This window comes from Leopardus geoffroyi, chromosome B2, assembly GCF_018350155.1.
Source record: "Leopardus geoffroyi isolate Oge1 chromosome B2, O.geoffroyi_Oge1_pat1.0, whole genome shotgun sequence".
NCBI classification, from domain to species: domain Eukaryota; kingdom Metazoa; phylum Chordata; class Mammalia; order Carnivora; family Felidae; genus Leopardus; species Leopardus geoffroyi.
This window is the reverse complement of record NC_059332.1, coordinates 141,350,469-141,366,200: the sequence shown is the minus strand read 5'-3', so window position 1 is coordinate 141,366,200 and position 15,732 is coordinate 141,350,469. Positions and strand designations below refer to the sequence as shown.

Genomic DNA, 15,732 nt, shown 5'->3' with positions numbered 1-15,732 from the left:
TGGAGCAGGCTGGAGCCTGCTTCGGATTTCTGTGTCTCCCTCTCTCTCTCGACTTAAAAACTAATAAAATAAAAAAATAAAAGGATCATTCTGGTTGCTCTGCTAAGAACGGACTGTGGGGCAGCAGAAGCCAGGAGTTCACGTGGGAGATGGTGAGGCTTAAGCCCAGGGTGGTAGCCACTGAGGTGGTGAGAAGTATGCTGTTTCCGATATATTGTAAAGGAAGAAGCAACGGGACTCTCGAACAGACTGAAAGGTTGTGAGAAAGAGGAGGTGCTGACCTGGGCAAGCGGAAGGATGGAGATGCCATTTACTGGAGCAGGAGGACTGAGGAGGGAAATTTTTTACACAAGACAAACTCCTTCAGGAGTAACTCTGCGTTCTCTACAAAGACTGGGTATCCAAAATGCTCTGCCTCCCCCAACTGAGAATTCAGAACTCAAGTTTGTAGCTTCCCATGCAGTCAGATGACTTAAATTCTTTCAGGCACACCAACCACAGCTGACTCTGGTGTCGAAGTCAGCACACGGCATGTTGCTTAATGCCAATTTCTGGTGAGAACTGGAGTCCTTCCCGGAACCCTGTGCCTCACTCTCTGTTCTGTACTTTACGGCTCTCATGACTTCGCGCGTACATGTGGTAAATCGCCGAACTGCCCTCCGGGGGATTGCTCCAAGCTTGCCTTGACACATGAAGACTTAGGGCCAATGATATCACCAGGTTATCACTCTTTCTACCCTTTAGTTTTGAAACTACCAAGGAAGAATAGGGAAGAACTCAGCCAGAGAAACCAACAGAGAAGGAAGAGAGCTCTCCCTGGCAGCCCAGTGGGCTTGAAAGGAACTTTCCCCCCTCCCAGGTATCAAACTTTGGCCAACTACCTGGGAATAAAATCTTCTCATCTCCAAGACCTCTGATTAAGGACATAGGACCCACAAGTAGGAAGTAGAGAAGATTTTCCTTCTCCAGAAGCCCAAAACACTGAGGAAAACCTGTGAGGACGTAAAATGCATAAAATATCTAGATTATTGGGCGATCACAAAAATCTTAGAAATTTCAAGGTAATAGACTAGTTAAATGAAAGGAAGTCTCCTTTTTTGGCTGACTTATTTAAAGAAGTATTCTGAGGTCATACGGCCCACCGGCCAACAATTATTCTGACACTTTCCTCTTCCCCAACTTTCCCTGCAAATAATGATAACGATGACATCAATTATAAAGGGACACATAATCCTTATGTGCCATATTAGGAAACTGTCCCCGCTTGGCTGTCTTTTCTGTGGTTCATCTCAGATTGGAGTTCCCTTCCCATCAGACATTTCTTCCTAGCCCTCTGTGGGCCCATCTACAACTACCTGGGAAAGCTGGTTTTTCTCAGTCTGAAGAAGTGAAGTGAAATCTCAGTCCACGAAGTGAAATCCACGAAGTGAAATCCACAAGTGAAATTTAATGATCTCAGCAATGGTCTTTTTGCATCTTAATTCAATACTTTCAGTTTTTGCTATATATATTAGGCCCACTCTTTGTTCCTGAGTGTTTGATGTTTTATAGAAATTGACCTGGATCCTTGCCTTTGACTAACCCTGAAGGGCCAATTCCACTGCTGTGTTTGGTAGTTATTAAAAAGGAAAAAAAAAAAAAAAAAAGTATGCTCTTAACGATTCAATACCAATAAAGAGAGACTAATTTGGTGACTTCTTTGGAATACAGTCCATTTTCTCAGTTAAACACACTTCTTCACAGGAAATGGGAAGCTGCATAACTCCTGCTGTCACAGACAGTTGCTAAGTTTTGGTCTGGGGCTATGTTAGCAGGGCAGGGATATTCGCCTTATACATACACTCTGACCACACGCAGGTCTCAGCTCCAGAATTTCCAGGAAATTTCTAACACCTGATCCCACATGGGGAGTCCCTCCTGAGGCTGCAAAACCTGGACTGAGTCAGCTCCCCAGCACTGGGAGGCATCCGCACAGCCACTCTGAGAGAAGCGATTTCATTCACAACTACAGACTTAAGTTTCAAAGTTATTTTCCAAAATGAAATGGGCAAATGATCTTCATAAATTTACTGCATACAAAAAAAACCAGACTGTCATAAAAAACTTTTTACCATAAAGATATGAACATACAGGTGCACCTGGGTGGCTCAGTCTGTTGAGCATCAGACTTTGGCTCAGATCGTGATCTCGCAGTTCATGAGTTCCAGCCCCAAGTCGGGCTCTGTGCTGACAGCTCAGAGCTTGGGGCCTGCTTTGTTTTAGATTCTGTGTCTACCCCTCTCTGCCCCTCCCACACTCACGCTCTGTCTCTCTCTCTCAAAAATAAATAAACATTAAAAAAAATTTAGGGGTGCCTGGGTGGCTCAGTCAGTTAAGCGTCCAACTTTGGCTCAGGTCATGATCTCACAGCTTTTGAGTTCGAGCCCTGCATCAAGCTCTGTGCTGACAGCTCAGAGCCTGGAGCCTGCCCTCCCCTGCCCTGCTCACCCTCAGTCTCTCTCTCTCTCAAAAATAAATGTACATTTAAAAAATTTTTTTTTTAATTTTAAAAATTGAACTTTTAGCTAACATGAAAGAAAAAACTTCTTTTACCCTTGGAAAAAACACGTTTTAAGGTAGAAAAATATAGACACCTAATCGCTCTTCATGGGATTTAGGCAAGGGTGAAAGCAACAGAATATGTGAAAAGTTCTTATTTCTATTCTGAATTCACTGTACACAGTTTATCCTAATTGTGTCCAGTATATGCTTATTTTCAGAACTACTTAGAAAGTAATAATGTATTAAATGAGTAATTACTGGGTCTCTCTCTGCTTCCTTTTGTGAGCCCAAATAAAGTTAGCAACTCAATCTTATGATTTTCTACATTACACAGGACAGACAACATTCTACATACCTAGTACACAACTAGTATCCAGGAGGGAGAGGTTATCAGAGAAAATTTTCACTTTGCAAAGAAAATTTAAAGAAAATACCTTATTGCACTGATTGCAACAATCTGCTAACCTCTGAGGAAGAAACAGCTCTTTCCTCTTCAGAAAGAATTTTAAAGAGGGTTAGTAGTTATATTAATACAACCCATCAAGCATCAACCCATAAATTTCAGAAGACTGTACTGGAAATGACAAGACCCTAAAATCCAAAACTAAAATGAAAAGACATTAATCTACTATTATTTTAAAAGGAGTATCCAAGCTGGGAGATCTTGCGGTCAAACTCCCTCATTTGGTGGATGGGCACAGTCAGGTCAGTTTTCCCGATACCACACACAGATTAAGCGTTAATCAGAAAGGACTACACTGTCCCAAATCTGGGCACATTTCATCCCTTTACAGGAGTGGTCAACTCCCGACTCACTGGGCAGGGCCCGATAACAAGTGCCCAAAGCGGGGCAATGCCACTGGCCCCAAACCTGCTCTGGGGCCCTTACTTACTGGTCTATCTCTGACACCTGTTAATGCCAGCCACACAAGGGAGCACGTGTGGCACACTCAAAAAAGAGGGAGGCCTTAACACTTGGAAGTCTTTGATATAAGCTTCCAAGCTTGGAGCTGTTTTGTTTTTTAAACATTTATGTGTTGTGAGTGAGTGTGTGTGTGTGCACAAGCAGGGAAGGGGCAGACACAGAGGGAGAATCCTAAGTAGGTTCCATGCTCAGCAAGGCGCCCGACGTGGGGCTCAATCCCATAAACTGTGAGATCATGACTTGAGGCAAAATCAAGAGTCAGATGCCAAACTGAGCCACCCAGGTGCCCCCAAACCTGCTGTTTTTAAAGGACCCTACGAGACTCTAACATTCAGCAAAGCTTGAGAACTACTGGCCTAAAATATGCCTCTTATGCCACTTAGTCATTGTAATTAGCGACTTCCGTGGTTGCTTGTGTCTCAAGGAGCACTGAAGTAATGTGATTGGTTGATTTTACTGGTATCAACCGTTAACTTTATTTGAATAGTTTAAATTTTAACATAAATATCAGGGCGCCTGGCTGGCTCAGTCGAAGGAGCAGGTGACTCTTGACCTCAGAGTCAGAAGTTCGAGCCCCAAGTCAGGTGTGGAGATTACTTAAATACATAAAACTTAAAAGACAATTTTAACATAAATATCACATTCAATGTTTCTTTGGTAAAAAACAAATAAACCAAATTTATTTAAAATATACCCGAGCAATTCTAATGTTACCTAAACATACGCTTAAAATTCACATCTCAAAAATGAAAACGTAACAGAGAAGCTTAAGAGATATTTTAGTTGAAAGTCCATGAATGTAAAATACCTAGAATTCAGATATGAGTGAGAAAACAGTATAAGCTACAAGCAGAGAACAGGCACAATACACCACATATAATCTTTAGAATATCTAGCACAATGTGAATGTTCAGATAAAAAAAATATATCAGCATAGACTTTCTAATATAAAAGTAGCTATCCTAACTAAAATAAATCATCTCATTTTTTCATCACACAGTCAAGTATAAAAGCTGATCTTCGCTCATTTTTAGGGAAAAAGGCTAAGAATCCTAAAATTTCGATTTAACTTGAAATGTGATCTCTTCTAATCCTCCTCCTCTAAGAATGTCACACTGAATGCTTCAAAATATGCTTAAATTCAAGTACAATATAAAAAGTAATTAGAACCAGTTACATATTCCAGACATTTACATTTTAAGGAGCAAATAAAAATTACCATACCTACAAATCTTTTCAAAAATATCCTCTTGGGGGGTGCCTGGGTGGCGCAGTCGGTTAAACGTCCGACTTCAGCCAGGTCACGATCTCGCAGTCCGTGAGTTCGAGCCCCGCGTCGGGCTCTGGGCTGATGGCTCAGAGCCTGGAGCCTGTTTCCAATTCTGTGTCTCCCTCTCTCTCTGCCCCTCCCCCGTTCATGCTCTGTCTCTCTCTGTCCCAAAAATAAATAAACGTTGAAAAAAAAATTAAAAAAAAAAAATATCCTCTTGGTACAAACATCCATCTACAGGGAACTTTGGCATCAAAGATAGTAGCATCTGCTATCTACTTGGAAGCAGAAATAGGAGGTGTGAATGTATTTTGTCGGTAAACCTTAAATACCTTCGTGTTCACTGATGGAAGAACTGAGGAAATCAAGACAGAATGTGGCCAACAAAAGGCCATTATTGATACAAATCTGCAAGCTGCTGAAAGGACTCCACACGTTTCAGGTGTACGAGCAGGTGCAGCTAGGCTCCAAGTCTTTTAGCACAGAACACGCTATTCACAAACGCTGTAAACAGCACAGTGAAAGGGATCTCTCTGCATTCACTGTTTTACTGGCCAAAACGTTTACCTTCACTTTACGCACCTGTTTGCTCATATACGTACGTATATCTGTGTGCACATAAAATACATGTTTAATATACTGAATATGCATACACAGATACATTTCGTTGCACTAAGATCCCACTGTCACACAAATGTTCTGTTCTATGTGTATGCAAGCAAGCCCATGCACACACAGGTGCAGGTGGGGGTGTCTTTGAGTGAGTGCAAACTATCAAAAAATTAAGGGTAAAACAGCCCCTAGGACCCATTCTTCTCCATTATGTTAAGTCAAGCCTTCCTTTCTTATCCTATCACACCCCATTATGCTCCTTAAAAATAGGAACTCTCAGCTCTTTTTAGGCAAACCCAAAATTAAGCCCTGGTCACTGGATTCACATTTAGGATTCAGAGACTGAGTCCAAGCAAATATTTCATGTCAAAAAAACTCTGGAATTGTTACGTCTTTAACCAAGTCTCCCCGCCCCATTAATCCCGACTTTTTAGAGACATTGTTCAAACCGGAACCAAACATAATTAAAAAAAATTTTTTTTTAATTTATTGATAGAAAGAGAAAGGGGGGTGGGGGGTGAGGAATGCGTACCTAAGCAGGGTAGAGGCAGAGAGAGACGAAGAGAGAGTCTCAAGCAGGCTCCACGCAGTCAGCGCAGAGCCCGATGGGGGGCTCAAACTCACAAACCACGAGACCATGACCTGTGCTGAAATCAAGAGTCAGATGCTCAACGGACTGAGCCACCCAAGCGCCCCTCAAAACATAATTTTAACTGTATTTTTAAAAGTAAATCTTTTTTACCAGAAGAGACTAACACTATAAAGTAACACAGGTGGGAATCCTAGAACTTGCTTGGCTGCCTCAATAACCCCAAAGAAAACATTTATTTTAGCCAAACAATTGTAATGTTTGTCTCCTTTTAGAAACATCTGCTGCCAAAATAAACATTTGCATTGGAAGAAGTGTTTTGGCTGTTAAGATGGTACCAAATAAAATGCTTATGTTCTGAAATAAATATTTTACTCAAAAAACACACAGCAAAATAGACATCCAAGGAGTGCAGAAGATAAACTGAAGACACAAATGAGAATACCTATTGATTTCTAACACCTTTTGCAAAAGAACCTCAATTTTAATTAGGTTTTTATTTAGATTTAAAGTGATAAGATCACATGGATCACTAATCTCTATTTAATTTTGCCAGAATATCTTTCAAAACAATTCCATGTTCTTATTGTTGTAAAGGTTTTCGCAACACAGATGTGTTTTTAAAACTAAAAAAGTTGTCATTTTCCATTATAAAAGCGCTCATAAACATAAATCTCTCACTTTGCCCTCTTTCCCTTTTCCTGGTTTTATAATGCCAATCGGCATTAGATTATACAAACTTCTGCAACAAGATAAGGAGAGTTAAAATAGCAACCCACTAACCTTTGATAACTCAGACAAATCTCAGACTACATGCCATAATTGAAATGTGCTTGACGTAAATAAATATACCCGCACTTCTGTGGCCTATTTTTCCTGGGCGCTATTTCTTTTATATGAAAATCTTTTTTAAACCAAGTTGGCACAGACCTATGTATACATTTATGATCACAAAGGACAAGAGAAGTAAAACAAAACATTTGCTCGCCCACATCCCTGATCCGGCAAAGGGTACCTTGGTATCTAAGTTTTTTACAATATCTGAAAAACTCAGCATCAGATTCTAGTAACCTTAAAGATTATACTTCCTCTGCGTTAGATGAAATCAACCGGTATACTTCTGTTAACCATCTCCAGGTTTGAGTTCCAGGAGCCTAGAGGCAGAACATTCTCCACAGAGGCATAGAAAATTCATTTCCCCTCTCAGCTCAATAAAAACTCAAACAGACTGGTTTTTAGGGCACTGTGCAAAACTAATCTGTTTAGCTATGTATTTGCCTGATGATGTGGGAGAATCAGCACGTGAAAGACCACAAATCTAGTTCCAGTTAATAAATACCAAAATGATGTACTATTATCATATCATGCTCAAAGACCTCGTCGTGAGTATATTCCAAAAATAAAATTCTCACCATACAAATCAAGAATCAGCAGGTTAACACTAAAATCAAACACTCAGTGGCCAGTACCTCCTTAATCTCAGAAACAAAAAGCAAGCACTGATACCACCCATGTTCAGTTTCATACAAGCATGGCCATTCTTTCTAACAGAATTCTCATTTAAAATTCCTATCACAGGAGTGGAATGCTAGCCAGGAATCACACTGTGACCCCTGAGCCAAAGACAACTTACCACTCAGCTGGTAAGTGGGCAACTCAATTTACAAACTTGAATTCCTGCATTTTAATCCTTTGCAGAAATATACGAGCAATATTAAATGAACTGGATTCAGCTCATTAGAGGTTCACAAACCAAACACAGAAAGCTTTGGAGGCTCTCCAAAGCAAAGTCATGCCTAGGTGGTGATGTCCACTCAATAAAAACTCAATGTCATCATTATCTTTCAACTTTTTCCCTGAAAAACATGAGCAGCCATGACTACAAAAACGCTGAGCCAATTACATTAATACTAGGAGAAAACAGCACCAGCAGCCAATCACTGTGCCAGGACCTTGTCCATGGACAAATTGTAATTATCCAAAACTCACAAACAATGCAACTCAATGAGAATTCCTCACCAAAGAACACAGGCTAAACCTAACAAAATAAATGTGCTCTAATAACCTTTAGCCAATACCTTAACTATTTTTTTCCACTTCAAAGCTATTAATTAGCCTATACCTGATCGCTTGAACTTGGTATTAAAAAGCTGTGTCTCCTTGAAAATGTTGCACACATTCAAAAATGCATTCATAGCTATTTTTAGCCTTCCAGTTATCAAAACAAGATACTATATTTCAAGGCTATATTATAACTAAACGAAAGGGTGAAAAAACAGTACAGATTTCTTAGAACCTTTGATGATGATGAACTCAATATGGAAGTTTGACATTCTACAGTCAGGGCAGTCAGTTTCCTACCAGATACACTACTTTCCTTTCATTATCAGGAAGATCTGTCCTTAATCAGAATTAGATGTTTCTTCTGGTCTGCAGTAAAAATACCTAATCTAAAATCTTAATTAAAAATTTGCTGAAATACTCGGTGAGTTATCTTCATCAACTTGTCCCTTCAAATAAATCCAAGAGTTCCTGTATTTCAAATCTAGGTAAAAGCCACGGGGATTTAAAAAACCCCAAAAAGCTGACAAAAGTAAAGTTACTCTATGTATTAGCATATGTCCTCTACTTCTAGCCTTACACATGTGGGGTTAGAAAATAATGAAAAAAAAAAAATCGTAGGTAATCATTCTTTACACACCCTTTCCATTTGTTGGGATTTCCACTTTGGGACTGCAAACCGTGCCAATGTCGAAAGCCTGTGATAAGACTTGAACTCATTCAGAGAAAAAGATAAAGGAGCATCCAGGAGCTTGCCATGAACACCGCCTTTCAAAATGACTTTCCAATCTGACATGAGGAAAATACGGTAGAGAGAAGAGCCTGGGTGGCTCAGTCGGTTAAGGTCTGGTCATGATCCCATGGTTCGTGAGTTCAAGCTCCACATCGGGCTTTGTGCTGATGTGCAGAGCCTGCTTGGGATTCTCCCTCTCTCTCTCTCTGCCCCTCCCCAACTTGCGCTCTCTCTCTCAGAGAGAATAAATAAACTTAAATTTTTTTTTAAAAAAAGAAAATGCAGAAAAACAAGGAGTGGTTAGTAGCCACTTCTTCCCGCCAGGTCGGTCACTTCTTCCCTTCTGCCTCTACTCTTGCCCGTGGCCAGAGTTTTCCTACAGAACTATCAGCCCCCACGTGAAGTCATCTACGAAGGAGAATTAGGATTTTTGGCAGCTAGCCACCTGGGCCTTCTTGCCTTCAACTAAAGGCAAATTAGGTTAAAATTCGAAGAAGGAAGAGAAAATCACATCTTACTTTTCAATCATGTACAAATTATTTCCCCCTTACCATTAGCAACCTCAGCTAAAGATGTTTTACTCTAGGCAGCAAAATATTGCTGGAAGAAAGAAGTCATGTTGAAAAAAATTAACAGAGCAATTAAGTGTGCAAGTGACGGAGAGAATTCCGGGCAGCCAATTTAATAAAGGACAGTACGAACTAGTGACAGTAACGAAGGCTGTTTAAGGAACCAACAGCTAGGACTCAAAGGCTGAGCTACTTCTGAACTGCCCTCTAACCACTGTAAAATAAAAATATCACCGAAGGAGGGGCAAAGATGAAAAGGAAAAACAATATTCAGTCTATAAAGGAAAAGGCTCACATGCAACTTAACGGACACAGCTCTGGAGCACGTAAAAGTGTATCGTTCTCCACATCCACTTTACAGAGAGCAGAAGTCTGAGCCAATGTTTTTCCCCCACAGATCATTTTTGGTTAAACACAGGGAAGGATCTGCAGAGAGGAAGTGTATGAAACCCTGGAAGAGGCTACTGGCAACACTGTGGAGTCACCTACCAGGAGGCGGTGAAATGCACACGGGTCCACCCAATGCACCCCCCCCCCCCCGTCCCCGATTAAAGACACGGTGTGGGAATTCAGTAAAACACACATGGATCCTCCTAATGCACCCCCCCCAACATCCCCCCCCCCATTAAAGACACGGTGTGGGAATTTATAAATAAGGCTCTCTGGGGTTTCTAGTAATTAAACACCCTAACGAGTCTGAATTTAGTCTTTTCCTAATATCATGCTTCCTCAGGCCAACATTACAAGGATACACTGTCAGTATCCAAGAGACTATAGGTTTACTACTGCTGGAAAGTAGATGGGTATTTAAGGTAACTCCAACTATTTGATTCTAGAGAAAAATACTGAGTCGATAAAAGGAAGGAAGTCTTTTTTGTTTTAAGTAAAAACACAAAACCCATCAAAGGCTAAGAAAACAGATATATACCAAATCCTCTTATATGAAATTCATATGTTAATGAATAAATGCAAAATAACTTTTTGGGAGAATCCAAAACTTTTCTCAAAGATGATGCCATTTTCATGGTTATTTATTCTTTAAGTTAAAATGTCACCTTTAAAAATCTATTCACAGTTCAGAATCTGCCAGTCTGCCATCAGAAATGTTAGAAAGCCAAGTTCACGACAGGGGGTAGATCTATATAATTTGCTGCAAAATGATGACACTGCCTATCTTTCCAATACAGCCAGTAACACAGTAACAGCCCTCTACCAAACAGATGTTCTGTCCACTTTGTTCTAAGCAGCTCACTTTTCCTTCTTGAAAAGAAAAAAAAAGGAAACTGCACCCGTGATTACTTGAAAAAACGATGATAATTAAGAGAGCAGAAAATCAGTGAAATGCCCCCTAACGCTCTCAGTACCAATCTTAGGTAGTTGGTAAAAGACAAAAACAAGAGGATCACCCATTCGGAGAGGGGTGGGGTAAAAACCAGCACAAACCTGCTGCTGTGGGTACTGCATTCCTCCCATGGCCCCTGGGGTCCGACCCTGGATGCTGATTGGATAGCGCTGTGGCCCTGGGGGACCGTAGGAGCCTCCGGGGTAAGGGCTGCTCTGCTGAGGCTGAGAATGAGGGTTACTGCCCATCCCATATAACTGCGGCCTCTTCATCACCATAGGATCCATTGGGCTGCCCTGTGAAGAAAGAAACAGACACAGATTTAAGTCATGATTTATTACAAAGGCAGAAACTGTGTTACACTCACGTATATGTTAAAAACACAACTATCCTTACTTTTGAAAATATTAAAAACATACAATACACACAAGTATCATATCATTATGTTGTATGTAACACCTGAGATGAATATGCTGTAGGTCAATTACTGCATTAAAAAAAAGTAATAATAACCTGGCAAATAAAAACCCAGAAGAACATTTAAGAAAAATACCTAGATGGCTACAAGACATTTATCTTTTTTTTTTTTTTTTTTTTTTTTTTTTACTTTTAGGGAGATTTTAACAACTAAGAGGGATCCGGTGTAAACCAGAGAAGGAAAGAGTCTGCAGAAAGAAAACATTTGCATCTAAAATCCTGCTATACATATAGGAATGAGCATGATCAGTTAATCTCACCCAGCTCCTGTTAGCTTTAAGTATACTGAGTGGTTCACAAGGCTTTCTGACTTCAAAGTATTCTTAGAACAACGACTTTGTTTTGGACCTGAGTCTGGAACTCCTGATCAAACATTAATGCATCTGAGTGCTCAGGAGAAAGTGAAAGGGTAGATTTTAGATAATACAGAATGTCTAGGGTAAAAAGTTTCAAAGACTACTAGTGTGCATGAATAGGCTCCCAGACTATGAGTCACAAGCCACCTTCCCTATGTCAGTATCTTAACCAAACATAACTAGTTCAAAACTAGACTCTAAGTTTTATTTTTGGTTTAGTGAGTCAGCCCATGAGCCTCAGGGCCAAGGCCATTCAGCAGAGCCAGAACTAGAGCCTCAGCTGGGGCTTTCTTGCCCTGGGTGCTTCAAAGGAGCAATGCAGTGGTGGGGGAAGTCCCTCCCCAAGGGGCTAAAAAGGCCTGCAGCATTCATCCAACGATCCTTCTTGCCTGCCGGCCTTCCTTCCTTCCTTCCTTCCTTCCAAAACCATATATTGATTCCTACTGCATGCCAGACTCTGTAATATATATGAAAACTCTCCAAAAGGCTCAAAGATTAGCAGAATAAATGAATGAAGAAGTGCCAGGCTCAAGGTGGGGAGGGACAGGGCGTAGAGTGCCATAAGGCAGAAGCCGCAGCAGAAACCACAGGCTCAACGGAGCCGAGCTTCCTGGTGTGGACAAGGAAACATAAGCAGTTCAGATCCAGATGAAGCAGGAATTTGCAAAGAAGCTGAAGCAGGCGGAAGCCAGTACGAGGGTGAGCCTTACAAGTCAGCTTCGGACTGCATCCGGGGGATGAACCACCGGGTGCTTTCAACAGAGAGAACGATAATCGGATCCAGCTTTCGGAAGGACTGCTCTCAGGCAGCTGGCTGGAACCAGGGTGGGCTGCCGCAGCGGGCAGGCGAGCTGAGGTCCTAAACTGGTAGCTAGCAGTGGTGGGAGAAAGCGAGCCCGGATTCCAGGGACAGGATGGGGATGCGGCACCACTTGGAGACTGAGTGAGTGACGGGAGAAGACAGGAGTCCAGGGTGGCTTAATAGATGATAAGACACCAACTGAGATGGAACGTGCGGAGGCACAGGCAGATCAACCAACCGTCTCCCCCATGCCAGAGGGAGCCTTCAGTACGCTACGTATGAAATCTGAGCTTCCTACAGGAAATCCAGTGGAAAACATCCAGAAGGAAGGGACACAATACATTTGTAGCTTGGGGAGTAAGGGCTGAGCTACAATAACAAATGGGGGAAAGTCAGCATATAGAGGATATATGCTCCTGGGAAGGTGGTGATTTTTCTGTTTTACTCACCACTGTATCTCCAGGATGCAAGTCAAACAGTACACCTGGCACACAGCAAAATGTTCAGTGACTACTGGATGAGTTAATCAACAGGAAGCATATAAAACCTCAAGAACTTTATCTAGGAAGAGTAGATGAACAAAAGAAAAATGCATAGAGGACAAAACTCTAGAGAACATCACCATTTAAGGGAAAGAAGGAGCCCACAAAGAAGCCAAAAGAACAATCGGAAAATACAGGCTCTAGAGTATGGTGTCATGGAAAAGAAGGGAGTCGTGCCTCGAAACACGACAGGCATGCCAAATGCAGCCCAGGTGTCCAACAAGTGAGGGCAAAACCCTGCTCTGTACCCGACGACTCGAAGGTAACTGCCGAGTCTGGCCAGGGCAGCCTCATCACAGAGGTGAGGGCAGTAACCAAAAGACAAGGAACTAAGCCAGGAATGGGAGGTGAGAGAGGTGAGCTGGGAGCACAGACCCAAAACCCAAGCTGGGGAAGCTCCGTGACAGCCGGTCTTCCCTCCCACCCGCACCCCAGCCCAAGGCCGCAAGCAATCTTTCCCCTCCTTCCTGCACGTCTGGTGTGTGCAGCGGGCCAGGCCCCGGAGAAAATGCACACGCATCAGGGGCTGTCCTGGGGAAATGAGCGATCCACTGAAGCAGACGGGCTGAACAGAGACTGCAATGCCCGCAGTGGACACCCTAAGTGGACCGTGCAGCAGATCCTCAGCGGGTCTCTGATGGGCTGTCACAAAGCCTTCCTGTAGGGAAGCTCAGGTCTGAGGGATTCGTAGGAATCTGCCAGGAACTGATCTCACCTGAACGAAAACGTAGGGAGGCCAAACAGTTCGGCTCGAAATTCACAATTTCATGGGCTTGTAAATGTGTTACTCTCACCCGTCAAGGAAATTTCGTACTTACAATGACAGAAGTTTCTCAAACAATACACTGATGTTACACCACCTGTGCTGACTTCACAATTCAACACACAAACATGTATGTTGACACACTGTAACAAAACTAAAATCGAGTATTGAGAATTAAGTTTTCCCAGAATCATATAAATTAAAATGGGTGCCTTAAAAAAAGCGAAATGTAATTCTTTCCCACACTTTCTTTGAAAAGATAAAATAAAACTTTCTATGGAAGTGTGAAAATCAAGGCTGAGCTGGTGATTTCAGAATCCGCACAGCGAATGAATGGCCAACAGAGAGGCTGAGTAAATCAGATTTCAGGCTAAATTTCTAATACGGGGCCCTGAGGCAGCCCTATCTCCACATTCAATCTGGATTAGCCAGGGCAGAGGAAAGGTCTACTTATTTCACTTTAAATAGTGCACGATCCAAACTGGCTTAATTAAAGCAGAAATTTAAAATGGAAAAATGATTGGAATGTCTATATTTTAATGCTACAGATAACGGTGCAGGAAATTCATCTTATCAGTGACTAAAACTGTTTCGTAATATCTATCTCATCACAGCCATAAACTCTCACAGTCCTGCTTAAAATTCAGTTAATTTGCACCCATGTCAAAAATGTTGGCTTAACCCTGAGATTTCTGAAAATCTAAAGCATGAAATACACACATTATCTGTACCTCTCAAAATGCATCTAATACCTTTCAGTGAGACTTCAGATATGAAAATAGATACTTATACAGTGCAAATTATTTAATTTTGACCTTCTCACCTTATGGCCTTGTGTTAAGTACACATCCACACCCCAAATTCATCCTGCTGTGTATTCTTGCTATTTTTTTTTTTTTTAATTTTTTTTTCCACGTTTATTTATTTTTGGGACAGAGAGAGACAGAGCATGAACGGGGGAGGGGCAGAGAGAGAGAGAGAGGGAGACACAGAATCAGAAACAGGCTCCGGGCTCCGAGCCATCATCCCAGAGCCCGACGCGGGGCTCGAACTCACGGACCGTGAGATCGTGACCTGGCTGAAGTCGGACGCTTAACCGACTGCGCCACCCAGGCGCCCCTAGCTATTTTTAACATTAAATAAATAACAGGATATTTCAACCCCTGCTTTTTACTACTATCTCCTTAAAGACACCGAAGACCAAATCAAATCTAAGTCTTTTCCAAAAAAACATAAAGGCCGGGTCACTTCTGATATTCAGTTCTAACCCAAAACAATTTTACATTTTTATCATCTACACTTGAGATGATCTATTCCTGAGTATCAGTATTTTCATTTCTCATATAAGACATCTGCTGTATCAGAGACATCGTCCACATTTAAAAAGTCCTCAAATACTTTTCTAAATATGTTACTCCAAACGGGTTTTCCCTCTCCAGATACCATTCCACAACTGCTTATTCCTGAACTTCGATTCTGTAAATTAAGACAAGAGCTTTGAAGCCTATGGTAAGTACTGCCCACTTTCAAAGAGCTCAACACAACTAGTGTAGGTTGGGTAACTCAACGTCTCATGCAATTTTGTTTCTTGATAAGACTTTCTCATAACCCCTCCTTTGTTCAAATAAGTTTTTGTATATATACGTATGTATGAGTTATTTACCATACATGCACGCACGTGCACACACACTCCTAAATCTTCTGGGAAGCCGTCACAACCAACTACACCCTCCAAAATCCTCAGAAGGCTCTCCATTCCTAGGACGACTACACAAGAATACAGTGTATATTTTTTTAAATATATAGTTGATATAAATTCTAGACAATCCAGGTGGCACGGTTAGGCTGTATTCTAGGTTACAGAGGTTTGCAGAGGCCGGCCTGAGAATGCAACTACCCTTTTAAAGATTACCCAAGTTAAAGAACAACTCACTTCTATACCTTTAGGATACTTTAGATACACTTGGTGCTTTTTACACTTACTCCTTCATTACCCCCTTCCAGAGTACTCCTACATATGTACTTACAATAAAGATATCTACATAATTTGTTTACTACTGGATATCCAGTTAAGGAGATGGTTTATTAGTAGTTTCTTTCTGAATATAATATTTCAGAAATTGAAGAAAGGCACTGCAAAACCCACCGAA

General features: G+C 41.4%; 1 protein-coding gene across 14 annotated transcripts in view; it reads right to left on the bottom strand.

Moving 5' to 3' along the window:
• ARID1B (AT-rich interaction domain 1B) overlaps positions 1-15,732 on the bottom strand; it is a 454,520-nt gene that overhangs the window by 389,718 nt on the left and 49,070 nt on the right. For 13 of the 14 annotated variants that reach the window (XM_045500132.1, XM_045500130.1, XM_045500124.1 and 10 more), the window contains exon 2: positions 10,744-10,938. The exons of the other annotated variant lie outside the window; for it this stretch is intronic. In XM_045500132.1, the coding sequence (XP_045356088.1) occupies positions 10,744-10,938 (195 nt within the window). The remainder of the gene's footprint in view (positions 1-10,743; positions 10,939-15,732) is intronic. 14 annotated transcript variants of the gene reach the window in all.